General features: G+C 35.8%; 1 protein-coding gene across 1 annotated transcript; it reads right to left on the bottom strand.

Moving 5' to 3' along the window:
- Positions 1-7,898: 7,898 nt before the first annotated feature.
- On the bottom strand, positions 7,899-11,293 carry LOC136998268 (uncharacterized). The gene is made up of 2 exons (XM_067350830.1): positions 9,305-11,293; positions 7,899-9,229 (listed from the first exon to the last, which is right to left on the bottom strand). The coding sequence occupies exon 2, from the start codon at positions 9,145-9,147 to the stop codon at positions 8,035-8,037; it is 1,113 nt and encodes a 370-aa protein (XP_067206931.1). The 5' UTR covers positions 9,148-9,229; positions 9,305-11,293; the 3' UTR covers positions 7,899-8,034.
- Positions 11,294-27,943: the final 16,650 nt, after the last annotated feature.

The following is a 27,943-nucleotide window of genomic DNA, read 5'->3' on the forward strand; positions in this document are numbered from 1 at the left end:
ATTTTCCGTAGGGACAGGGAAGAAGAGAGATAGACCAGAGTGGAGTAGCAGAAAGAAACTACTCGGACTCAAATTTGGAAATTGAGGAAACAAAAAAAAATAGATCAGAGACATAAGAAGAGAACAAAAAAAAGCAGAACGTAGGTTAAAATTGTTAGAAAGAAAGGACAAAAAAGGAATAACAAGCAGAAATAGATATTTAGAAGAAAATCATAGCAAAAAAAACAGAGAAGTTCCATACAACAAAGATAGTGAAAATGGACAAAAGGATCAAAGTATGATTAATACAGATGAAGAGGAAGAATCCTACTAAACATAAAATCACAATGGGTATAAAAATTTTAATATAAAACGCAAGAGGTTGGAAGAATAAAAAGGAGGAATTAAATAAGAGGATTAGAGATTACGACATATCTGTGATATACGAAACTAAGGCCAAAATAGAAGACAAATTTAGAGTAGGTGGATATACTGCGATTAATAAGGTCAGAGAAAATTCCAGAGGAGGTGATGCAGGAGGAATAGCGTTTAAGGATGGGCGAGATTTATCGATTAATCGAAATAACTGATAGTTTTTTTTTTAATTAATCGAGATTTTCAACCGATTTATTTTTTTTTCGATTAATCGATATTTGATTCTTTACACTTAACATCGCCAAACTGATTCTGTATCATGCAATGTAGTGAAAATGACAAAAGTGAACAAATTTACTAGGTGTTGACCAATAAGATCATAGATAGACCTCCAGAAGCCATAAAAGGATAAGGTTAAGTTATAAATATTGTCTTTATGCTGTATTTTGCGCGGGCTATCAGTTAGGTTAGAGGCAAAAGATTAGGTAACAATTTGTATGTACTCGTATTACATACAAGAACTAAGTGTTATCTGTTCCAGCAGAGTGCATAATAAGAAATTCATATGAAAACTTTTATTTTAATTAATAAAATTAATGCAACTGGTTTTTTCAGCTGTATTTAGCAATGGATATTTTTCTACGGATTTATTAAAAAACTATGTAAATTTGAAATTAAAATAAAATTAATATTTATATAAATTGCAGAATAAATATTGTTTAAGATTTCTTTAAAAAATAAATTAAAAGGAATTAAAAGGAAAATAAAATAATTAATCGATTTTTCGATTTTTTTTTAGTAATATAATCGACACTTTTGAGTTTTTTTTTTTTCTTTTACTCGATACGTAAAACATCGAGTTATTTTTAAAAATCGCCCATCCCTAATAGCGTTAATAATTAGCAATAGCATCAGTTACGAGGTAATAAATAATTTAAGAGTCAGATCTTCTAATATGGAGTATTTAGGTGCTAGAATTCATGGCAACAGTAACAGCTTTAATTTAATAGGTCTATACAGAAAACCGGAATACGTGGAACGAGTTATTCAACTTTGATAAAAAGGGTTTACCAATAATGATAGTAGGTGATTTTAATGCACACAATAGATTATGGAATTGTGAGGTTACAGACCAGAATGGGAGCATTTTACAAGAAGAAATGGATTTAAACAATATGTATATTACCAACTACAATTCTAAAACTAGAATACCAGAAGGAGGAACTAAACCAACAAACCTAGATCTCATATTCTGTTCAAAAGAGATTACAGGCATAATAAAGTATAAGCAAAAACAAGACACATGGAGCTCTGACCATTTTCCGTTAAGCTGCAAAATAGGAATAAACAAAAAAGAGAAGAACAGATTGGAGGGTATACAGAAAACGTATAGAAGATAGAGAAGAAGTGTCAACCACATCTTTTAAGAAAATGAACTGGCAAGAACAATACGCAACAATAACGGAATTTATGAGACAAACGGTTAATGAAGCTTTGGGAAAACCAAGTGCCTTAGTAAAAGAACAAAAGGATGAAAATAATAAATATAAAGGAAATAGAAAGAAAGACAAAGTTAGAAACGCGGTTACCTGGTGGAATGAAGAGTGTAGGAAAGCAATAGAAGACAGAAAGCAAAGCTTAAAAAATTCATACAAACGAAAGACCTCAATAGCTATATAGATTTTAAAAGAAGTAGAGCTTCAACTAGCAAAGTGATCAAACAAAAAAAAAAGAAAGCTTTAGAAAATTTGCAGAAAGCTTAAACAGGCATGACAGCCTTAAATATGTTTGGAATAAGATGCACGTTTTGAAATACTATGTGAATTTAGTAGACTGGAACAAATGGCAAAATAAGAACAGAAAGCAAGAGATCATCAAAGAGATAGATAAGCTTAGCTCACCATGGACGATTGAACAGAGAACCAAAATAAGAATGGATAAGACAAATAAACATCATTTATTAAACCGGGAACTTATTTGGCAAGAACTAGATAGAGCAATAAAAAGCATTAAGGATAAATCTTTCCCTGATCTGGATAGTACCGATTATGTGATGATAAAAAATTTGACAGATGATTTCAAAGAAAAACTACTCCAAATTTTTAATAATTTTTTGATGCAAGGAATAATACCTGAGACATGGAAGGATGGTCATTCAAGTCGTATTTATAGACAAGGCTAACAAGGAAAAGGTGAGGCCAATAACGATCATCCTGTATAGAAAAGATTATGGAAAGAATGATAAATGAACGAATCGTATGGTGGGCCGAAACAAATCAAGAGACACGATAGTGTCTTGCGCCAAGTTCACGCGCAGCGCAAGACCGACCGTGTATGTATGTATTGTTTGTATCTTTACGCGAGCCCGAAATTGAGACGAGCCGAGATTATCGGATCTCAATAACGGCTGGGCCAATTGAGTTGATAATAGGCTGAATCGATAGCGCATACCCGAATTATATAAGAAAAGTATGCTTGTTTTTATTGTAGGTGCTATAGAAAAAAAGTTATAAGAGTCTAAAGTCGAAATGTTGAAATAATTGTCTTTCCTAGGATGTTCCGCTAAAATGTCCAGTTTCCGATTTCTGACGTTAGGTGCGCTGATGGCGCTGAGAAGCCGCACGGCGCGCGCTTATGATTTGACATTTTTACATAACCTTTCAGTGTTAAAATAAAAAAGTAGGAGTCTGGCTCTGACCAGTGCTGCCAGAAACGAGCGGCAGCATCACACAAATACAACCGAGAACCGATGACATCACCCTATCCGTGTGAGCTCGACCCGGTCGACCAATGGAAGAGAACGCACGTCTCCCTTCCACCGAGCCGACGAAACAGACGATAAATGCTAAGAAGTAAGTGTTTCTAAGGTAAGTGGCTGGAATATGAAAAATCCCGTGTTCGAGATTTGCTTCTCGTAACTTTCTTTTCTTTTTTCCGCATTTGTTTCTAACAGTGTAAATTATCAAATAATCTTTTTTTTGCTTAAAAAATAATAGTTTATATTTATTAATAATATTCGCATATGTTAAAATTAACAATTTTTGAAATAATTCAGATTTGCTATTGTCAATAGAAAAATGAAGTTATTTTGCAATATTGTAACAAAGTGTAAATTTAACATATGCTATGTTCTTGCCACTCGCCTTATTCGTTTAGCCATGTTTGCTTTGACATTTATGTCTATCGACTCGAAAGATTTTATATATCCGTAAAACTTTTAATTATTTCCCAACTTACAATTACTCACTCGCGTCCTGATATTTTTTCTCCCGTTCAATAATTTTCTATTCGTATATTCGGAGAATCCGAATAGTGAGATCAATAATGTACTTAATTTTCGTACACTCTAGTATCTCAATCTGAGATCGGTGTACATTTTAACGTCTCAAATGTAGACGAATTATTTCTATATGAAAAATAATTAAAATTTTCACACCAACAATCTATGATATATCCTCCATATGCCATATTATATTTTATTCCATTTTTAATTATTTATTTTAAACTACTGCATATTAGCAAGAGTTACTGTACTATGGAGATTAGTGGAGGAGACGGTAACATATATTATAAATGCAGTCAGATTTATTGTACTCTTGTTAGTATTGTTAAAATATTGTAAAAATAATGTATTATTAGTTTATTAGTAATTATAATAGTATTATTAATAGTGGTCTTTGCGAAAGCGCACCACCTTCGAGGTTCCACTAACGGCGCGTCAGGTTTTTTTAGTGGACCTTCGTCAGGAGCCCTATTATACCACATTTCATTATTCTTTCTATATTTCTTTTATACATATGTGATGTCATTTGCAGACATGTTAGTAACATTTTATTTATCTATAAATATGTGACGGGATAGAGAGTTAGCACGAGATAATTGATTTTATTTTAAATTTCATTTAATATATATGTAGAATAAATCTTAATATAAAATTATCACAATATAACTAGTCAATATATTATTACAATGTTATCACATAAATTAGATTAAAAAAATTATTATTAATAATAATAATAAATCAATAATAAAAAATTTAAAATAAAAATATAAATAAAAAATTAAAAAATAATAAAAATATAAATAAAAAATTAAAAGATAGTTAAAAAATAATAAAAATATAAATGAAAAATAGAAAAAAGATATTAAAAAATAAGTTTTATTGTTAAAAAAATAAAATTAATATTAATATTAAATTAATATATAAAATTATTTTTATATCTATAATGTTTTTATTTATTAGGAGTTGGAGTTGTTGGAGAAATAAACTAAATCAGTTTCTCTGTAAATGAGAGTTTTTTTTTATATTATTACTAGCCTTACTAATTGCTGAATATGTACATAGTTTACAAGTTACCTGTAAATGAGAGAAACGACAATTTAAGTCAATTAATCGTCTCTCCTTCACCACTCCCCTTTTGCCGACTTTAATGTTTATGTTTATTGCTTGTCTTTATCTCACTTGTCTTAGCACGTGCTCTTCTATATTCTCCCTATCTCTCTATATCTCTCTATACTCGAGGAGACATCTGGCTGGTCTCTTAGGAGCGCGCGGAGCATGCTAAGCGCGCTGAATTTAAAGAGGATGTATTCTCTTTACATCTCCCCTCTTTGAGATGAGCAGTGCTCCGATTTTCAGTCGTCCTCATCTTCTAACATTGGGGTCAGTTTTGTCGCATGGAACAGACTTGTGTCCTGATTTCTTTTCCCAGTTTTTATTTTATAGATTGAATTTGAAATTTTTTCTTCTATTGTGAATGGTCCGATTCTTAGTTCTTCTAGCTTTTTCCTATTAAGTTTGTTCCCGTTCTCTATGAATACCATATCTCCCACGTTGAATTCATGGTGTTTTCTATCTTTGTCAAATATATTTTTATTATATTTATGTGATCTCAGTGTTCGTTCCAGTGCTAACTTCTTATCTTTTATCCAGTCTTCTCCGTTTTTCTTTCTTCTTAATTCTTCTGGTATGTTGCTGGTGTCTGTGCCATGTAGAAGATATTCCGGTGTAAATCCTGTGATTGTATGTTCTAGTTTATTATATTTATTCGTACATTCTCTTGCTATTGATGTCCATGCTCTCTTCTTTTCCTCTTCGTTTATTGTACATCTTATTTTGTTTACTAGCGTTTGATTTAGTCGTTCATTTAAGCCATTAGAAAATGGTGCGTTTGTTGCAGTAAAAATTAATTGCACTTCTCTCTTTTTTAAGTAATCTTTAAATTCTCTTGAATTTAGTCCTGGGTATTGATCTGTTAAGATTGTTCCAATCTTTTCTATTTCTAACACCGTTTGGACTAATTTTATAAAATCGTTGGCGTTTTGAGTCTTTGATGTTAAAATAAACGCATATCTCGTGAAATGGATCGACGAGTAAATGTATATATTTTTTTGTCGATCTGGTGCTTCCAAATCCTCCAATTGTGTCTATGGACATAATTTCGAAAGCTTTAGTTGCTGGTCCTAATTGTGACATTGTGCCGAATTTGTGTTGTCCTCTTGATTTATTCTTGATGCAAATGTCGCATTCTTTACAAATTTTTTTTATATTCTTCGCTAAATTTTTAGCGGTATAGTATGGGCTTATTTTCATTCTTGTTTGTGTTATCCCTGTGTGACACCATTCCTTGTGTATTTTCTTGATTAACTCAATGCTGAACTTTTCGGATAATATGATTTTTTCTCTTTTTTTTACTTTTTTATAGTATATTCCATTCTTCTTTATTAATTTTTCTTTTTTATTTTGTACTATTGTGTTATTCATCTGATCTAATTTTATCTCATTTATCTCGATAAGATTTACCGTTTTTAATAGGTCCTCTTCTTCTTCTATATTTTCTTCTAGCACAGGGTTTCTGCTTAAGCAGTCCGCTTCTGTATTATCTCTCCCTGGTACGTATATAATTTTAAAATCGTATTGAGATAGGTAGTGGGTAAGGTCGCCTAATTCTTCGTCTGTTCGTGCCTTTATATTCAAGTTTTGTAGCGGTTTGTGATCCGAGTGTATTTCGAAGTGTCTCCCTATCAACCAGTGTTGCCAGTATTTTATTGCCTCTTTTATAGCTAAGCATTCAAGATATATTGCTTTGTTTTTTTTTTGTGTTTCATTGAGTTTCTTTGAAAAGTAGGCCACCGGTTTTTCCTTTCCATTATCTTGTGTTTGTTTTAATATTGCGCCTATGCCTTCAATTGATGCATCTGTATATATCTTGATTGGGAGGTCTTTGTCAAATATTTCCAACACTGGTTGGGCACATAGCATTTTTTTTATCTTTTCGAAGGCTTTTTCGCAATCTTCTGTCCATATAAACTTTATGTTCTTCCTTAATAGTTGGTGTAATGGGTCTAATAGTATGGAGCTTTTTTCTATATATTCGTGGTAAAAGTTTATTTTTCCCAGAAATTGTCTAATTTGCTTTTGTGTGGTGGGAGTCGGAAAATTTTTTATTGATATTATGTTATCTTTTAATGGTGTAACTGTATTTTCTCCTATTATATGTCCTAGGTATCTGACTGAATTAGCAGCAAACGTACATTTCTTAAATTTTAATTTAAATCCTTCTTTTTTTATTGCATCTAGTACTTTTTCGATGTGATTCAGGTGTTCTTTAAATGTCGGTGAGTGAATTAGGATGTCGTCTATATAGTTTACTGAAAATTCGGTTAGTCCGTGTTTTCTTAGTATGTTACTTAAAATTCGTTGAAATATAGCTGGCGACGTTTTTAAGCCGTATGGTAGACATGTCCATTGAAAGTGGCCATCTTGCGTTACGAATCCCGTTTTTCTTCTATCTTCAGTTCTTAGTGGTATTGCCCAAAAAGCTGAGTTTATGTCTAAAGTCGTGAAATATTTACAGTTTCTGGCTCTTATTATTATATCATCTATTAGAGGAAATGGTTGTGCTTGAGGGACCACGTTTTTATTTAGGTCTCTGAAGTCTATGCACATACGTGTCTTTCCTTCGTTTTTCTTATATGCTAGCGTGGCAGGTGCAGCAAAAGGGCTATAAGATTCTTCGATTAAACTTTTTTCCAGTAATTTGGCTATTTGTTTTTCTATTTCTTTTTTGTCGTTTATATTGCATCTATATGGTCTTTTGCTGCAGTATTTCTCCACCATTAAATCAATTCTGGCTTCATACTCATTAACCGTTCCAACGTCGTATTTATCTTTCGCAAACAATGATTTGTTGTTATCTATTAATCTTTCTATTCTAATCTTTTTATTTTTATCTAAGTGTTCTATCTTTATTTGGAATTCCTCTGTTTCCACTTGTTCATTAAAGTTAACTGAGCCGTTTATAGTTTTGCTTATTATTTTACTTGAAATTGTCTTTGGTTTTTCTATCTCTTTTTCTATTTCCTGTGAAACTTCTAAATTTTCGTTCAATCTCAATTTGAACATGGGAATTAAATCTAGTCCTATTATGAAATCTTCGAAATCCTCTCTTTTAACTATGTATACGTCTACTTCTTTCTCTATATTGAATATTTTTATTTTTATTTTTATCAATCCGCTTGTGTGATTCACACCATTGACAGACTTTAAGAATATTTTGTTTACATCCTCCTTATTGTTTCTTATTTTTATCCATTTTGAGTTTATTAGGGAGACCTGGGAACCCGGGTCATATGTTCCCATTATCTCCGTTTTATTCTCAATTAGCATCTTAAGTTTGATCAATGGTGTGACTGTTCGTTTTTTTTCTCCGTATTTAGATCTACTTCTATTACTGAATTGTTCCCTATAGCTTTGGGTTTCTCTTTTTTTTCTAGCTTGAACCAGCATTTTTCTTCTGGGTGGTATCTTACACCTTTACCCATATCCTCACATGTCTTGCATGGTTTTTTTTCTTCATTTCTAGTTTTATGTTCTGGTTTACCTTCTTTTTTAAATACTCTCTTTTTATCTGTTATACCTTCGAGTTTCTGTAATTCATTAATTAAATCTTTCGTATTTTCCATTTCATTCCTGTCAATTTTCTCTCTAATAAATTCTGGCAACCCAAATGCAATCCTATCTATCATTGTGTCAGCATCCATATCCTTGTTTATCTCTAATAAGAGTCGTTCTTTCTTTATCGCATATTGTACTAATGAGCCTTCTTTGTACTTAAAATAATGAGCGTATGTTCTGCTACTCCATCCTTTACTTGAGAAGGTTTCTATTAATGCCTGTTTCCATCCATCCCAATCGTTTTCGTGTTCTCCTTTTATTACTGTAGAAGTGTACCAGTCTTGGCACGTCCCATCCAAAAATAATCTTAATAATTCGATTTTGGTTTCTTCTTTTTCTATTTTAAATCTTGCACATTCTTTCTCAAATGTGTCTAACCATTGTCTGACGTTAGATGTTTTATGATTAAATTTGTCTAATACAAATTTATCTACGATATGTTTTAAATTTGTTTCCTCTTCTTTCTTTTCTGTTTTTTCGATTAATTTTTCCAGTATCTTTGCCAAGTCCGAGTGTTCTTTAGTATTCTCTTGAAATATTTGTTTTAAGTATTTTCCTCCGAACTGGATATTTCCTTCCTCATCTAGATATATCTTTCGCAATTTTTCTGACAGCGTTATCCATATTTTTAATTCGTCATGCCTTTTTCCTAGTGACTCTCTTACCTTTTTGAAGGCGTCTGTATTTTTTAGTTCCTCATGAAAATCTGCATAGATGAGTTCATCTGGTATAGCATATTTTCCTCCTTGTTCTGTACTAATTGAGGTTATGGCTATCACTGTAGTTCTAATATCTTTCGGGGAAGCCACCGCTTTGAACTCGAATTTTAGTTTCATTTTGTGACGAGAATTGTCGTTTTATAATGTTTTTATTTATTAGGAGTTGGAGTTGTTGGAGAAATAAACTAAATCAGTTTCTCTGTAAATGAGAGTTTTTTTTTATATTATTACTAGCCTTACTAATTGCTGAATATGTACATAGTTTACAAGTTACCTGTAAATGAGAGAAACGACAATTTAAGTCAATTAATCGTCTCTCCTTCACCACTCCCCTTTTGCCGACTTTAATGTTTATGTTTATTGCTTGTCTTTATCTCACTTGTCTTAGCACGTGCTCTTCTATATTCTCCCTATCTCTCTATACTCGAGGAGACATCTGGCTGGTCTCTTAGGAGCGCGCGGAGCATGCTAAGCGCGCTGAATTTAAAGAGGATGTATTCTCTTTACATATCTATTTAATATCTTATTTATTTATATAATATTTTTTTATTATAATAGGGCCTCTTCCACCCTGGCCACCTCTCTGTCCCCACCCACCTCTGCCACCCCATCCACCTCTGCCTTTCCATCCACCTCTGCCTCCCCATTCATTTCTTCCACCTCGTTGGTGATACCAGCGAGCGCGAGACTTTCCGCCTCCTCTTCTTTTTTCTAAAAAATAAGCACATTTACAGATAAGTACTATATTAAATAAAACAATCATGCATATAAATTAATCATTTAGTTACAAAAAATAAAAGAAAAAAATAATTTACCACTTGTTTGTTCCTCCGGCTGCTGCTGCTCTTGTTGGATGCTTTCTATGTTTTTATTTGTATTTTGCTATTTGTATTTATAAATCAGTAGAGTTTCTAACCACAGTTTGTAAACACTTTCTAAAACCTAAGTTTTTAAAAAACGTATGCAATAATATTCAATTTTCTGACAAAAATAATCAAAAATCTTTAAATGAAATAAATTTAGGATTAGAATGCGAAGGATACCTCGACGAACTGACAAAGAACGGATACTTAGACATAGTTGCGAATGTTCGAGAAAATTGTTTACAATTTTATGTGACAGCTGCCGAGGAAATTAGTAAAAGATTACCAATTAATGACAAATTTTTGTCAAAATATAAAGTTTTTGATTCAGACGTTGTTTTATTTGATTTTGACAAAGAAACATCATTCAATGACGTTTCTTTTATCGTTCAAACTCTCGATGGTTTTGACGAAAATGGTTTAAAAAAAGAATGGTTTATTGTACATCTCAATTTTACAGAAACAGAAAAAACAAATCTTAAAAAATTAAGTTTTGATAACATGTGGAAACAGATTTTACAAAGTAAAAGCTCCAGAGATCTTGTGAAATATCCAAATCTTAAATCCCTTATACATTCTATTAGATTACTTCCAAATTCTAATGCCGATCCAGAAAGAATATTTTCAATTTTATCATACATAAAAACGAAAAAACAAAATAGTCTTTCATCCGTCTCTGTAAATGCCATTTGCGTTTTAAAATCAGCTTTGAACGCAAGAAAAGAATCTATTTTAAATCTATTTTAAAGAAATCTATTTTAAAGATGGAGATTAATGAAAAACATTTGTCTCTCATGTCATCGAACAAATTATATTCTACATGTCCTAAAAAACATAAAAGTTGTCTTAATCTACATGCTGCAGACGTTGATGATATAGCTGGTCCCTCAACATCTAATGATACGCAATAATAATGTTACAAATAAATAGTATTTTTTATATAACACAAAAAAGTAACTGCTAATTTTATTACAGAGGTGTAATAAGTTATTTGTCTGCAAATGACATCACTTGTAAATGACAAGCGTAAAAAGAATATCTTGTCTGCAAATGACACCACACTTGTAAATGACAAGAGTAAAAAGAGTATCTTGTCTGCAAATGACACCACACTTGTAAATGACAAGAATAAAAAGAGTATCTTGTCTGCAAATAACATCACATATGTATAAAAAAAATATAGAAAGAATAATGAAATGTGGTATAATAGGGCTCCTGGCGAAGGTCCACTAAAAAAACCTAAATGCGCCATTAGTGGAACCTCGAAGGTGGTGCGGAAGACCACTATTAATAATACTATTATAATTACTAATAAACTAATAATACATTATTTTTACAATATTTTAACAATACTAACAAGAGTACAATAAATCTGACTGCATTATAATATATGTTACCGTCTCCTCCACTAATCTCCATAGTACAGTAACTCTTGCTAATATGCAGTAGTTTAAAATAAATGATTAAAAATGGAATAAAATATAATATGGCATATGGAGGATATATCATAGATTGTTGGTGTGAAAATTTTAATTATTTTTCATATAGAAATAATTCGTCTACATTTGAGACGTTAAAATGTACACCGATCTCAGATTGAGATACTAGAGTGTACGAAAATTAAGTACATTATTGATCTCACTATTCGGATTCTCCGAATGTACGAATAGAAAATTATTGAACGGGAGAAAAAATATCAGGACGCGAGTGACTAATTGTAAGTTGGGAAATAATTAAAAGTTTTACAGGTATGTAAAATCTTTCGAGTCGATAGACATAAATGTCAAAGCAAACATGGCTAAACGGATAAGGCGAGTGGCAAAAACATAGCATATGTTAAATTTACACTTTGTTACAATATTGCAAAATAACTTCATTTTTCTATTGACAATAGCAAATCTGAATTATTTCAAAAATTGTTAATTTTAACATATGCGAATATTATTAATAAATATAAACTATTATTTTTTAAGCAAAAAAAAAGATTATTTGATAATTTACACTGTTAGAAACAAATGCGGAAAAAAGAAAAGAAAGTTACGAGAAGCAAATCTCGAACACGGGATTTTTCATATTCCAGCCACTTGCCTTAGAAACACTTACTTCTTAGCATTTATCGTCTGTTTCGTCGGCTCGGTGGAAGGGAGACGTGCGTTCTCTTCCATTGGTCGACCGGGTCGAGCTCACACGGATAGGGTGACGTCATCGGTTCTCGGTTGTATTTGTGTGATGCTGCCGCTCGTTTCTGGCAGCACTGGCTCTGACCGCCGTGGCGTACGCACGCGATCGGAGCCTCTGTGCTGCTTACAGCGTTCTAGCCGTTATTCTTTATTTGAATAGAGAAAGAAGATAGAGTAGTTAATCTATAGATTCTTATCGATTAAAATTAAAATATAAAAAGGTGAATAAGGGAAAAAGATTCCCCCCTCGGAGGGGGGATTTAATTTAACGGATAAACGGAGTCTGCTCCTTAAGAGAATAGGAGGAAAATAAAATAAAATAGGGTATGGACAGAAAAAGGAAAGGAATGGACGAGGTCATCAGCGATCGAGAGATAGACGTAGAAGTGGTAAGGGGAAAAAGAGACGCAACAGAAGCTAACTTAGATAAAATAGCTGCCCAAGTACAACAAAATTGTGAAGAATGGCAAACAGTTGCGAAAAGAAAAAGACAGGTAAAAGAAAAAATGACGAACCTAGAAGATGACCTATCAGAGGGGATAACATATGACGACAATAGAGAAGAAATAATAAAAGAAGGGATGACCTATAGATTTAAACGTGTCGAGAGAAATAAACAATTAGAAGAGGAACCAGTAAAAGTAACGGAACACGTATCAATAGGTAATAGTAGAAGTAAAGAAACAATAACGCTCGCCACACGGGAAGTAAATGGCGTAAGTCGAGAAATCTATATTAATTATAAAGGCAGTTTAGTAAAAAGTAGTGAAATTAATGATAATGACAAAAGATCTGACACGTCAAACAGATTTGAAGAAGACTTTTTTAATAATTATAAGATAAATATTAGGCTTAGTAGAGAACAAGCACAGACAAAAAAAGAAAAAAATATGGCGAAGATGTGGTTGTTATTAAATAAGCTAAAGATAAAACCAGTCACAATTACTATGACTAGTTTTTTAACAGCAGAAATACTCTTTTTGAATTGCACAGACGCTAATAAATGCTTAGACATTTTAGAAAAGGAATCAGAAGGGAATGGAATCACGGCTAGAATAGATGCCAGAAGTACCTCCTGCCGCGGGGTAATTACGGACTGGCCAGAAAAGATAGAAGAGCTAGTAGAAGCCATTACAGACGACGAAAAGGGAGACATTTTTAGATTGGAAAGGATGTGTAGACGTAAATGGGACACGAAACAGAAGATGTTCACGAATGTAGCTACTGAGAACATTGTCATTACAATGAAGGGAAGCAAATTGAAGGGAAGTATAAGCCTATTTGATAATAAACTAGCAATTAAAATAAGGCCCTGTCGCTGCCATAATGCAATGCTTTAAATGTTATAAGTTTGGACATATTAAAACTACATGTAGGAGTAAAGAAAAATGTGTTATTTGCGACCAAATAGCTCATGGCAGATGCGAAAAAGAGGTATGCTGTACAAACTGTGGAGGCCAACATAAATCAACTTTTAAAGGATGTCCAGTCTATGAAAAAAATAAGAGCATCAACTTAATTATGCCATATCATAACGTATCATATTTTAAAGCTGTCAATGTTTTATTGGGTAGGGAGGATAAGCCTGCCATGGTCTATGATAGATACATAGAACCGGAAAGATGGCCATCTTTAACCAAGAAAAAGGTAACACATAGAGAGGAAAGAGTAATAAGGACAAAAAGTAAGGAAAAAATAAATGAGAAAGAAACCCAGGAAAAACAACAATATAGGACTATTACCCGGGAGATGAACAGACAAGAACGAAAAGAAGACTATAAACAAAGTAACAATAAAAAAGAAGAAATTTTTTGTGAAGGAAAAAAGGAATTGCCGTCAGAAACAATCCGGGAAAGGAAAATATAGAAACACAAGTGGCGAAACAGGTAGAGGGAGTGACAGGAGGTGAAAAGAAAAGAAGTGTACTAGAGCGAAGAGAACTATTAATAAAAACTCTGATTGAAACTTTGAAAACGGACAAAGAACTAAGAAGAGAAGTGTTAAGAATAGAGGAGGAACAGGGAGGTTCGGAAGACGAGGGGGAGGAGATAGGCGAGCAGGCGAGAGGGATGAGGGAGACGAGAGAGAAGAGGGCAAGAGAGGAGGAACAAATAAAGAGATATCGTAGAATGGCAAGAGAAGTAAAAGAAGAATGGAGAAGAAATGTGCAGGGAGGGGACTCAGGCTAGGCCTCTCTTTAGGGAGAGATCGTTTGTTGTCCCAACTATAGATATATATACAGGGTGAGGCAAAAGTATGGAAACCCCCGAATAAGTTTTGAGGAAGGCATTTTACGAAAAAATGTTAAATACAAAAGTTTTAGGAAATTTCTCTGGCTTTTCAATGGTGACCTTGGATTTGACCTTGACCGTGACCTTCAAGGTCATATGAAGGTCAAGTCCATTTTTTTAAATAGGAACCCCCATTTTTCATCGTAGATTCAGAAAGAGCGGAAAATTTTACATCGGAATATGACCTTGACCATGACCTTGAAGGTTATATCGAGGTCACGGCCATTTTTTCAAAAAACGAGAACGTCTATTTTTATCGTACATTTGGAAAGTTTTAAGATAAATGTCACATTAAGCTCCCCCCCCCCCCTCCACAAACGAGAGGAAGATATGTTTTCCTATGTATTTTGACATGCTAATTTCAAATCCGGAGCAATTTTTTGGCACTGTTCAGTAGGTTCCGAGAAAAACGTAAAAAATACCAAAAAAATTGTATGTAAGTGAGTTCGTTAACCAGGAATGCCTGTTATCACCGGACACCGCGTGAAGGTGAACTCTTGTCCAGCGCGCGCGCGCGCGTGTGTGTGTGTGTTTGTGTGTGTGTGTGTGTGTGAAGAGAGTAGAGTGAGAAGAGTTTTATAGAAATAGTGTACAACTTTTTTCATAGTTCTTTAGTCCCACTTGGTGCCATTTCCTGATATCATATTTTTTTGTAGAAAGTATATATAATAGCTTTTTTGAAAATTTTAATATATACAAGTTTTTTTTGAAAGGTTTTAATATATGACAGGTTTTTTTGGAAGGTTTAATATATACGACAATTTTTTTGAAAGGTAAAACAATACGGTTTTGTTTTAGTTGTGATAATAAACTACATCCAACTCAGAATGGCTTTAGGAGAGGCTGATGCTACATGGATAATGTAATCAGACTGATTACAAACATTCAAGTGACATTTTATGAGAAAAAGTCAACAGTAGCAGCTTTTTTTAACTTTTCCCGCGTGACCTTGTCTTTGCCCGGATAAAAAAAAATGTTGCACTCATCTTCCTTCTGAAATTACTACTTTCGGAGAAAGGCGGCTCCATTTTAACTAACACATGTTGTAAAATAAAGTTTTTCTTAAATTGTAGATCTGCATTCTGGTAGTATTTTTTTTTTGTCTTGCATAGAAAGCTGCTTCCCGACAAAAACAGTACGTAAAATCTACGTTATTGCCATGTGGATCAGTATCGTGGAATCTACATGGATATTTGAGTGAATAATAAACGTTGTTTTATTATTGATTAATAAACGTTTATAGACGTCTATAAGATATCTATTAGACGTTTATTCGACCTGTATTTTTCACTGGGTATAGAATAATATTGTCTTGTTCGATACAAGTTTACCTCACCTGCGGTATATACAGAAATCAAAATATTCATAAATTGATTATCCATTAAAAATCACATTGCGATAAACACAACGATATACCTCGATTGATCAATTATTATCTTTAGTAGAAATTTCCACATGAAATCTGCATTGACATTTCGAGATTAAAGTACTTCGATGTAGTGATGAAAAAAGAACGTTGCATCCATATAAATAATTCGTGGATAAATCTACATCCACGTAGTCCGCGTAGTCCACGTAAATTACGTGGATTCGACATGGATGTGACGTAACTGTTTTTGTCGGATTGCACTTAAATCCACTTTTATCTCTGTGATTACATATGGACATTTGCGGGAAACCTTTTGAGCGATGTCTGGAAAAATAGTATATTACGCACTATACTAAAAAAAAAGAATAATAATGAACTATGACTACCAGACTTGAGGTACGTTCCACTTGGCGATCGCAACGCTTGTGGAATCATTTTATCTTTGTTTTTCATCGAAAGTTAAAGAAAGATAGATAATGTTCACGAGCGTTGCGATCACCAAGTGAAACTCAGCCTTGGTATACCTGGCCAGATTATACCTGGTCTTTTTTTCAATGTTCCTCTTTCATGTTTCTGGACATTTCTTTTTCTTCCTATACTTGTCAGGAGGACTTTCAATTATGCATTCATTGTTTGACATCTCATTAATTTCCTGATCAATTTTTCTTATAGTAAAATTTCTTATAATTAAATAGATAAATTTATAAAAATACTGTGAATGATAAAAAAGCCAGAGAAGTAACAGCTAACCTATGATAAGGCTGATGCAATAAACAAAAGGATATAGCTACTTTTGCAACTTGAAGTTTGAGATGTTGCCATTTTGCCTTAAAGATTTAACTGTTTTTGCAATTGTAAATATGACTGATGAATATAACTACATTTACAACAGTATAGAGTAGCGATTTAACTGCTTTTGCAACTGGACCCATTTTTCTCCCTTAATTTTAAAGGATTTGTAACTATTTTTACACATTTTTAAAATGTTCAATTTGTAACCAAGAAGTTAAGGAATCTAAAGGTACCAATATCTCATTTTTTTAATATTTTTGAATATAGCTGCTTTTGCATATGAATTACTCAAATGTAAAAGTATTTTATTTGGGTTAATAAATTATATACTACTAACTTATATTCAATTCTTTGCAGTTTTCTTGTTTCTTCAAATCTATTTGCAAAAAAATTTCAAAAATTTTATAAAAATTAATAAAATTAATAAAATTAATAAAAATATTAATTGAGAATTCATATGAGTAATTTTGTAGAGATCCCATCTGAGTTCTTACTAAAGTTCTTAGTTAAATTCTCAGTTATGATCGCAAATGAATTTTTTCAATAGAGTTATTAGATCGTACAAATTTTCTAAATACGATCGAAATAACAATGAAAGCCGGTGAAATTTCTATTAGCTTATTATCGAAAAAACCGCACATGAACGATAGTGTGCCTGAAATTGTTCTTGATTTAAATTTAAATTTTGAAAATGTGGCTGACGTAGACGTGTTTTATCTACTGAATTTGGAACATAAAAATAAGATTAAAGAGCTAATAAATAATTACAATTCTATTAAATCGCGAGATGATAAATATTTAAAGATGAAGATAAAGATGAAGATAAAGATGAAGATATTAAAAAATGAAGAACCTATTTATCAGCGAGCTAGGTAGTTATCAGTATTGGAGAGAGAACAAACCAATGCGCAGATAAGCGAGTGGATACGCGACATGATCGTGCAACCTTCCTTATCTGAATACGCAAGTCCGATCGTTAGCAAAAAAAGAAAGGCGGCTCCGTGAGGTTATGTTTGTAGACAGCTGAATAAAAAATCATTAAGGATTGTTCCCTTTTACCACTCATAGAGGATCAATCAGATTTATAGAAAATTTTAGATTCTTCAGTACGTTCTATTATAAAACAGATTTTTTCATGTTTTGATTGATAAACAAAGTCAAAAGTACATGGAGAAAATTTTATATAAAAAAATTACTGTGTACGGCAGTAGCTGCAAACCGAAAATTTTTATTATGTTTCACATGTGAAAAACATAGTAAAAATTTTTATAATTTTTTTATGGTCCGCGGTTACTGTTGTACGTAGTAACTTTTGATATAAAATTTTCTTCGTGTATAAGTCAAAGTCAAAGTAAGTTGCTTTTATTATCTCCGATGGACATTATAAATTTCTGTGAGATTTATAATAGATTACATTCCAAATTACATCCAAACAACGACATTCTTACAAATACTCTAATTATACTTTCAATTTTGAGCTGTGATATCCCTTATAATCAAGATGTTTATCGAGCAATAACTCGGTTATTCGGTTACATTTTACTAATATTTCTCAGTGATGTAAAGTTGCTTGTTGGAACATTATTTAATTCTCACAAGCAAAAGTATTTTGGTCAAAAATCCAAATTCAAATTTCTATGCCATACCCATACAGCACACAAAGATTGCATACACATTGCATCAATCTTTCATCGCAATGTTGCAATATTGCAAATTCACTGCAAAATGTTGTTGCATCATTGCTGTGAGATTGCAGCAACGTTAAAATGTCCGCTCTTAGGAAGATTGTAACGAAATATTACAGTAATATTGCAATGTAATGAATTTGCAATAATGCATTATTATTGCAATCTTAGAATAATGTTGCATATATTTTTATTTATTCGGACATTTATCTGTCCGATTTTTGAACAATCAGTTCTGTTAGAGGAAGATAGGTTATCGTGTCCGGGAACCACAGAATACACTGGTCGTTCTAGTTAGAACAATATATGTATATATTTGTAAGACCGCAAAATACATAAAACAAAACTACGTATGATATTAATAACGCTTACTGCGGTATAGTATAAAAATGTAATATTAATTCTCTAATGAGATATATGGAACATGCCACGTACGTAAAAAGAAAAAAAAATAAAAGGTAGAGAGGGAATCGTGAATCCCTTCGAGATCTATTTAGCGCTCCTATGAGTGAATCGGGGAACTACACTCACCCGAAAAAAAAGCGGTACACTAAAAATGTGGGAAAAATTCATCAAATTTCAACTGACGATAACTTCGTAAATAATAAAGATAGAAAGTTCTATAAAATATGGAAATGAAGCTAAAAATCTCTACTTTAAGAATCAATTTATTTCAATGTTGCAAAATAAATTTATTGAAAATGGCGGATGACAAAGCGCGAGCATGCAAAATTGAAAAATAATGGTTCGAGTTTGCGACGGTGCACGGTATAAACAAAAAATTGTAGCTTATTGGGATCAAAAGCGTACGAAAGTACAGAGTCTCCTCTTTAAAATGCTTTTTTATGCATCTCGATACGATGATTTTTCGCCGAGAGATTCGCATTTGAAGAAAAAGGCAGATTCTTACTTCAAATGCGAATCTCTCAGCGAAAAATCATCGTATCGAGATGCATAAAAAAGCATTTTAAAGAGGAGACTCTGTACTTTCGTACGCTTTTGATCCCAATAAGCTACAATTTTTTGTTTATACCGTGCACCGTCGCAAACTCGAACCATTATTTTTCAATCAATTGTTTTGCATCCGAAGGAGATGTCTGCAGATCTTTTGTGATTTCTCCGCCCTGACTTTTTGTTTATGCTCGACCGCACATTGCGAGAAGAGTGCTTGATTTCTCTTGATCTTTTTCTTTCGAGACGCGTTACTTATTCGTACGACTTCGTCAAAGTAAACAATAATTAATCTTTTCGCATTGAAATTATTGGTCAATTATGGCGACGATAAGTCCTGAAAAAGCTGCTCAAGTTGTAGCGTTAATTGAAGATGGGAGAAGTCGAAGGTACGTTGCTGAGGCACTTGATTTATCAGTGTCAACCGTGCAACGTGCTTATGCTAGGTACTTGGAGACTAATTCTGTCCAAAGAAGACCTGGTTCGGGACGTCCTCGTTGTACGAATGAAAACGATGACCGATTTATTGTTTTAAATTCATTAAGAGACAGACATCGAACGGCTGTTCAAATTCGAAACAATTTAAGAGATGTCCGCGAATGTAATGTATCCGTTGACACTATTCGAAACAGATTAGCGGAACACGGTCTTTTTCCGCGCAGGCCAGCAAATGTACCTTCGCTTATGCGTCGCCATCGCGTAACTCGACTCAATTTTGCTGTCGAGCATGCAGGCTGGACATATGCAGAATGGAGTACCGTTCTTTTTAGCGACGAATCTCGTTTTTGTCTGTATTCTTCAGACGGACGAGAACGAGTATACCGTCGCGTTGGAGAACGATTTGCAGACTGTACTGTAAGTGAGAGGCCTAGCTACAATGGTGGCTCTGTAATGGTTTGGGCAGGAATTTCTGCGAATGCTCACACAGATCTCCACTTTTTTGACGCAAACATGAACGCAGATGTATACGTGGAAGACGTACTCATACCGTACGTTGTTCCGTATGCGCACTTCATCGGAGAGGACTTTTTGTTTATGCAAGACAATGCTCGACCGCACGTTGCGAGAAAAGTGCTTGATTTCTGCGATGAAGTTGGCATAAATCGACTCGAATGGCCAGCAATGAGTCCAGATTTAAATCCCATTGAACACCTATGGGACAATATTAACAGAAAAGTACGAAATCATATACCTGCTCCTCAGTCATTGCCAGAACTTCGAAGAGTTCTTGAAATAGAGTGGAATGACATTACGCAGACTGAAATTAGAACACTAATAAGAAGTATGCCTCGTCGCATGAATGAGGTAATACGCGCACGAGAAGGTCATACCCATTATTAATATACGCGCGCGCACACACAATTGTACACGCACCACCGGGAGGGTTTGGAGTCGTAAAATATCGTGGATCTAACGAGCCATGAGGTCCTTATCCCAGTGGTGCACGCGCACACACACGCATGCACGCGCACGCACGCACGCACGCACGCACGCACGCGCACGCACACACACATACACACACACGGACGCACGGACACACGCACGCACACACACACACACACACACATACACACGTGCCAACATGTGCACACGGGATCAGATTTCTGCCACGTCCACGCCGTTGATCCTGGGTAACGCCAAGAGCAGAATTGACACTTATAACCGTAAGGAGAGTTTGGAGTTTTAAAATACCGCGGAGCTGATAACCACAGAATTCTTATTCTTGCAATTCGGTCTGGTTCAAAATTGAATATCTCGGCACGTAATACAGCTAGCAGGATTTTTTAAAAACCATTTTAAAAGTTTGGATGTCTAGTGTTCGAAAATTCATAACGCAATAATGTGTGATAACTTTCTCCAAAATGGCGGATGACAAAGCAAAAGCATGCGAAATTGAAAAATAATGGTTCGAGTTTGCGACGGTGCGCGGTATAAACAAAAAATTGTAGCTTATTGGGATCAAAAGCGTACGAAAGTACAGAGTCTCCTCTTTAAAATGCTTTTTTATGCATCTCGATACGATGATTTTTCGCCGAGAGATTCGCATTTGAAGTAAGAATCTGCCTTTTTCTTCAAATGCGAATCTCTCGGCGAAAAATCATCGTATCAAGATGCATAACAAAGCATTTTAAAGAGGAGACTCTGTACTTTCGTACGCTTTTGATCCCAATAAGCTACAATTTTTTGTTTATACCGTGCACCGTCGCAAACTCGAACCATTATTTTTCAATTTTGCATGCTCGCGCTTTGTCATCCGCCATTTTCAATAAATTTATTTTGCAACATTGAAATAAATTGATTCTTAAAGTAGAGATTTTTAGCTTCATTTCCATATTTTATAGAACTTTCTATCTTTATTATTTACGAAGTTATCGTCAGTTGAAATTTGATGAATTTTTCCCACATTTTCAGTGTACCGCTTTTTTTTCGGGTGAGTGTAGATTTGGAGTTCCAACAAGTTCAATATCTGAATTCCCTGTGTTGAGGTCGTATCAGAAAAATTAAACTGATAAAAATAATTACTATGTCTTTAATCTTTGTTGTACTTTAAGGAGGAAAGGTTCTCCGACTGAATGCTGCGTATTTCTATCAAATACTTTATTTCGTTTCTACAAGATAAGCCCGTGATTGCACAACGAGTTGACTCTCTCTCTCTGCCCTACTCTGCGTCTAACTCGGCCTGTCTCGCCCCGTCCTGCTGCACGCCCGTCTCGGAAGATGTCGCGCCTGTTCCGGCGCCAACACCTCCCTTTCTTTTGGAAGACACCCTGGCTGCCGGAAGTGAGGTGTAATAATCTTTATAACGATCGGGCAGTCGTCGAATTCAAGATGAGGTCCTTCGTTGTTGATCTTCAGCTGGAACGAGTGTATCGTCACCAGTTGCCGGGAGTGTTGGTTCTGTGGTTATTACTGTCGGCGCCGGTGCAAGTGTCGCAGCTTTGGATGCAATTGCCGGATCTGGATCGGCTGGTACCGGAAGTTCGAACTCCTCACAGAGGAGACTGAACGGGATTTGAGTACCGGATTGAATGTCTTCTATTCCGTTGTCAGCTCTGGCGCGCATCTGATTTGCATGAACTCTATGGACCCTCCATCGGAACGTACATTGTACATCACTTGGCCCCTGGCTTCTATGACAATTGCTGGAGTTCATTTCCATTTGTTTACAGAATACGTCTTGAAATATACAGGCTTACCGCTCTTTTACGTTCTGAGTCGAGTTCCATGTTTCTTGTCATACCATGCCTGAGATTTGCGGCTAGTAACAAACTCTGATGACGTCTGATTGCTAGGTGGCTTTAGTAAATGTAAAGTTGTTTTAAGCTTCCGTCCGAACATCAGTTTAGCTGGGGATTTCCCTTCTTGGGCGTTACGATTTGGCGTAGTACGATAATTAGCCAAAAACATTTGAATTTGTCTTCTATTCACGGGTTTCTCCCCTTGTGTTAATTTCTTAGAAAATCGCTTGAAGGTGTCCACAAACCTTTCCACTAAGCCATTTGATCGTGGATGGTACGGTGCTGTACGAACATGTTGGATGCCGTAGGTTTCACAAAATGTCGTGAATGTTTCGCCTGAAAATTGGGTTTCGTTGTCGCTGACAATGGTTTCAGGAAGTCCGTATCGGGAGAATAACTCTTCTAGGGTGGACACTACAAAATCAGCAGTTGTGGTTCTGGTATCTATGATTTCAGGCCATTTACTGTATGCATCTACGACAAGAAAATATGTGTTGTGTACTGAGCCTGCGAAATCAATGTGGATTCTATGTTACGGTGTTGGGGGCATTGGCCATGGTGCGAGAGGAACCCTAGGTGGTGTTTTGGCGGTTTCAGCACAGCGATTGCAGTCGCGAACATATTGTTTTATATCGTGGTCAATATGAGGCCAATATACATAACTTCGTGCGATTGATTTCATACGTTCCATTCCTGGATGTGCCTTATAAAGTTGTTTGAGGATTCGTGATCGAAATTGTTTGGGAATAATCAATCTATCGTGCCACATTAGACATCCATCAATTGATGGATTGTTGATAAGGCATCTTTGCGTTTGTAGTATTCAGAGAATTCAGGATCGGCGTTTTGCATTTCCTGCCATCCATTCTGGGTATTGCGCGCGATAGACTAAAGGAGTGCGTCTGTTGCCGTGGAATACTTTACCATATTAAATGTGAGAGGTAATGCGTCTATTGCTTCATGAAGTATTTGTCGGACTGATGCTTCCAGCTGGATCGTAGCGATAACTGTATCCTCATTCTCTGTGTGTTGGTTGTCTATTAATCTGGATAGCATATCGGCATGTCCGAAGTCTGTTGTCTTAACGTACTCAATTTCAAAGTCATAGGCTTTTAATGTTAATGCCCAACGCTGGAGTCTATTTGCTGTGTAAACTGGTATACCTTTACGTGAACCAAAAATAGCCAACAAAGGTTTATGGTCTGTTTGTAGAATGAATTTGCGCCCAAAAATCATGCGATGGAATTTCGTTACAACGAATATTAGAACGAGGCCCTCTTTTTCTATTTGACTGTATCCCGCTTCAGCTGATGTCAATGTACGTGATGCATGATACACGGGTTTAAGGACCCCACCGGGAAATCGATGTAAAATACATACGCCGATACCTGTATTTGAAGCGTCACCGGCCACAATAATTTCGTGTTTTGGATCATAATGTGTTAACATAAGGTCGGATTGGAGTATGTCTTTGAACTGGTCGAAGGATTGTTGGCATTGCTGTGACCATTTCCAGGGGGAGTTTGCCTTGAGAAGTTCATCGAGTAGCTTTCGCAATTTATGCATGCCCTTGATGAATTTACCATAGAAGTTGACCGCCCCGAGGTATGAACGGAGTATGGTAATATCATGCGGAATCGGCAAGTGTGCAATTGCTTCTGTTCGTGCTGAATCTGGACGAATTCCCTGTTCATCGATGATATGTCCAAGGTATTTAATTTGTGCCATATGTAATTTGCACTTTTGTAATTTAAGATGAAATCCGTAGTCTCGAATTCGTTAGAAAAGATTGCGTAGATTTTGATCATGGTCATGCTCATTTTCGCCTGCCACCAAAATATCGTCAATGTATGCAGTTGTATTGGTGAGTCCTGCAGTCATAGCGTCCATGATTTGTTGAAAATTGGCTGGAGCTGTTTTGATTCCAAAAGGCAGTCGATTGTACATAAATAATCCTCGATGAGTGTTGATTGTTAAGTATTTTCGAGATTCTTTTGCAACTTCAATCTGTAGGAAAGCATCTGAAAGATCGATAACACTGAAGATTTTTTTGTTTGCTAGTTTTGCAAAAATTTCGTCAGGTGTTGGAAGGGGGTATTGATGTGGCTCCAGTGCTTCATTAAGTCCCGTAGAGTAGTCGCCACATATGCAGATGTCGCCATTAGGTTTTTTTGCTACCACGATAGGTGCTGCCCAATCCGAATATTTAATCGGTGAGATAATATCCAATTTTTGAAGACGATCCAACTCTTGATCGACCAATGGAATGGTAGCGTATGCTACTGGACGCTTTGCGCAAAATGCTGGTGGAGATTTTGATTTTATATGTAAGTTGACTCTGGTTTTGGTACAATGTCCCAGTTTATCAGTAAAGATATCCGAAAATTCTGATTGGAGTGCATGGGCGCCGTTTTGAGATTGTATGGTGGAGCAGACTGCATTGATAAGAATCTCTCCGAGGCCAAGTTCGTCGAACCAATCAATACCTAAAACATTTAAGGTTGGAATGTCTGTGATAAACGCCTTACCTATTTGTGAGTGGCCATTGCATTGGATGGTGCATCTAAATTCGCCTGTAACGATGCAGCCCGCTGCATCGTTACGGCTACGGACCGTCCATCGTCCGTAGCCCACCAAGGGCGCATCGCGCGCCGATAAATTTCCTATCAAAACAGCGGCGGTCAACCGCCGAAAATCCCCCACACCCGACCGTTCCGAAATTCGTTTTGTGGGGGACTCGCCGCCGAAACCGCCGATGCTTGCCGATTCGAAACCATTCGGCCGCCAGCCGGGTATAAAAGAGGCCCGGCTGAACGTCTTCTGACCAGACTCCGTTCGCTGATCGACAGCGAACAACCCTGCTACGAGCGTCCTCGTAGTCCCGACCGAGCATACTCGGACTCTACACCTGTGCCAGCACACGAGTATCCTCGTGTACCGCCGAGCGTCCTCGGTATTCTTTGATTCCAGGATACGAATATATTCGTATACCCGCCAAGCGTACTTGGTTCCTCTGGGCCACCGAACTTTGTATTGCGAGCATTTCCGCATACCTAGCCAGGTCACTTCTAAATTCCGTCTTCGTACGAGCGTCCTCGTACTCCCGCCGAACGTAATCGGCAGCCTAAGTCCTCATACCGCGTTTATTCGCCGGGATTTCATAATTGTAATCCGTCCGGCAGGCAAAACCGCGTCGACCAATCCGCGCCGCCGAATAGTCCGCATCGATCTACGATCGAACAGACTCGCGATACTACGAACGCACTCACCGACAAGCGCTCCGTCTTGTACCAACCGTTGCGACACGATCGCCCGCGCTTGCGCTCTCACCGACCGCACCAAGACGCCTCACGTCACACTAAATAATTATTTCGCCGCCGCTCAAATAATTATTTTATTATTGCCAATACTTCGCATTTATTTTCACGTTGCTTTCGCTTTTATTTTGCGCCGCTTTAAAATAATTATTTCACCGTTGCTCAAATAATTATTTTGCTATTGCCGATACTTCGTGTTTATTCTCACGTTACTTTCGCTTTTATTTTGCGCCGCTTTAAAATAATTATTTCACCGTTGCTCAAATAATTATTTCGCTATTGCCGATACTTCGCGTTTATTCTCACGTTACTTTCGCATTTATTTTACGCCGCTTTAAAATAATTATTTCACCGTTGCTCAAATAATTATTTCGCTATTGCCGATACTTCGCGTTTATTCTCACGTTACTTTCGCATTTATTTTACGCCGCCTTACATAATTATTTCAACCGCCGCTCAAATAATTATTTTTCCAGTAACGATACTTCACATTTATCTTCACGCTACTCTGTATTCATTCCACGCCGCTTTAAAGAACTATTTCGCTATCACTTGTTAATTATTTCACCGATATTTGGCTATTTTGTATGCTATTTCAAATTCATCTTGCACACGCTTCGCATGTATGCACGAGCATTGAAGCAGATCATTCGAGACAAACCATATCTACATCTTTCTGAATAAACACTGTTTTGTTACATTTATTATAAACGAGCATTTGGTTTATTTGACATACCCCCAACCGACCGAACCTGGATTCCGGCGAGCTACTCCGCGTCCGCCGAAGCTCACACGGTTTCACGCCTAATAAGCGTAAGGAATTTCCATTTGCCGTGCGGGCAGTGTGAGTTGTAGGCTGGTAAGCCGGTGAGTTTAATTTTCGCCATGTGTGTTCAGATAGGACTGTAATGTCAGATGCTGTATCCAGTTGTAGCTTGATTGGAATGTCGTTAATTCGCAGCATTATGTGCTTCCTGCGATTTCCGTTGCTGATTTGCTTGATCTGGGACGAATTGTCCGTTGATTGAGGACGGTAAGTGTTACAGTATCCGTCTTTATGTCCCTGTTTGCCACATTGCTGATATTGATGATTTTTGAAGCCACAATCACGTGAATAATGCATGGCTCCGCAAAACCAACATGGTGTCCTTGGTTTACGTGACTGGGTTGTGGTGGTTTGATGAGATGAATTGGGCTGCTTGTATCTGTGTTGTTGTTTGCCTTTTTGATTGGAAATAGCACAGATAGTTGGTGAAGCCTGTGCATCTGGAGCGGTCACCATGGTAACGTCCTGTTTGAGATTGACGAGACGTTGTGTTTCTGTGATTAAGTCATGCAGCGTGAGATCCTGCTTGTCAGGACGGTCCATTAAGGAAAGCAGTTTTGTCCAGATCTCAATATCGGTATTTAGGCCACATACGAACATGAGGCATTTGAATTGATCGGCAGTAATCTGACCGATCTTGGCCTCTTCACATTGCTTGTTTACGCGAGCTGCATATGCCCTGAAATCTTCGTTAGGATGTTTAGATAAGGTTAAACAGGTATAACGTGTATTAAATATAGTTGTCTTTTTGCCAAACATTTCAGTTAATTTTTCTACGGTTTGTGCGAATGTGAAATCGGTGGGTTTACTTGGTAATATAGTATTTAAATACTGATCATGACATGTATTATTTAGCTTGTGCAATAACAGTCTAACCTTTGCTGCATCGGGTAAACCTTGTGCATCCACTTCAAACAAGGTTGCATAGCGTTCAAACCATGTATCGAAAAACGTACCTGCTGTTGGATCGAATTCTGTTACGAGCGTATAGCTACGTAATAGATTATTTAGAATAAGTCGGGACACGTTTGTGGAAAAAGTCTTTATTCGGTGTTGCTGGTTGGAGCTTTGATCGAGAACTGAACTGGCGAGAATGATCTTCGTTTAAGGTGCTGTAGGAAAATCGTAGCGGCGGAATGTTTATTGGAAGGAAGCGGTTTTGTCAAAAAGAAAATATGCGTTAGGCATAGGGACAGCGTTTATGTTTATTGCAGTCATCGAAGGGTCATGTGTTTAGGATCAAGAAGGAGTAAAGATAAAAAAGGTTCAAAGGTTCGAATAAAAAAAGAGTAATATAAGAAACTATAAGTTGCGGCACGTAACATCTCCCCCCTTAGGAATGAAGATCTTTCTCGAAGTAGAAAAATACATTTAAGATCTTATTTCTAAATTAACGCAGT

The sequence above is a fragment of the Linepithema humile genome, chromosome 2, assembly GCF_040581485.1.
Source record: "Linepithema humile isolate Giens D197 chromosome 2, Lhum_UNIL_v1.0, whole genome shotgun sequence".
Taxonomy (NCBI): Eukaryota; Metazoa; Arthropoda; class Insecta; order Hymenoptera; family Formicidae; genus Linepithema; species Linepithema humile.

What these genes read in the sequence shown, in the direction of transcription:
- LOC136998268 (XM_067350830.1), bottom strand. Translation starts at nt 9,147, where the DNA reads ATGAAACTAAAATTCGAGTTCAAAGCGGTGGCTTCCCCGAAAGATATT.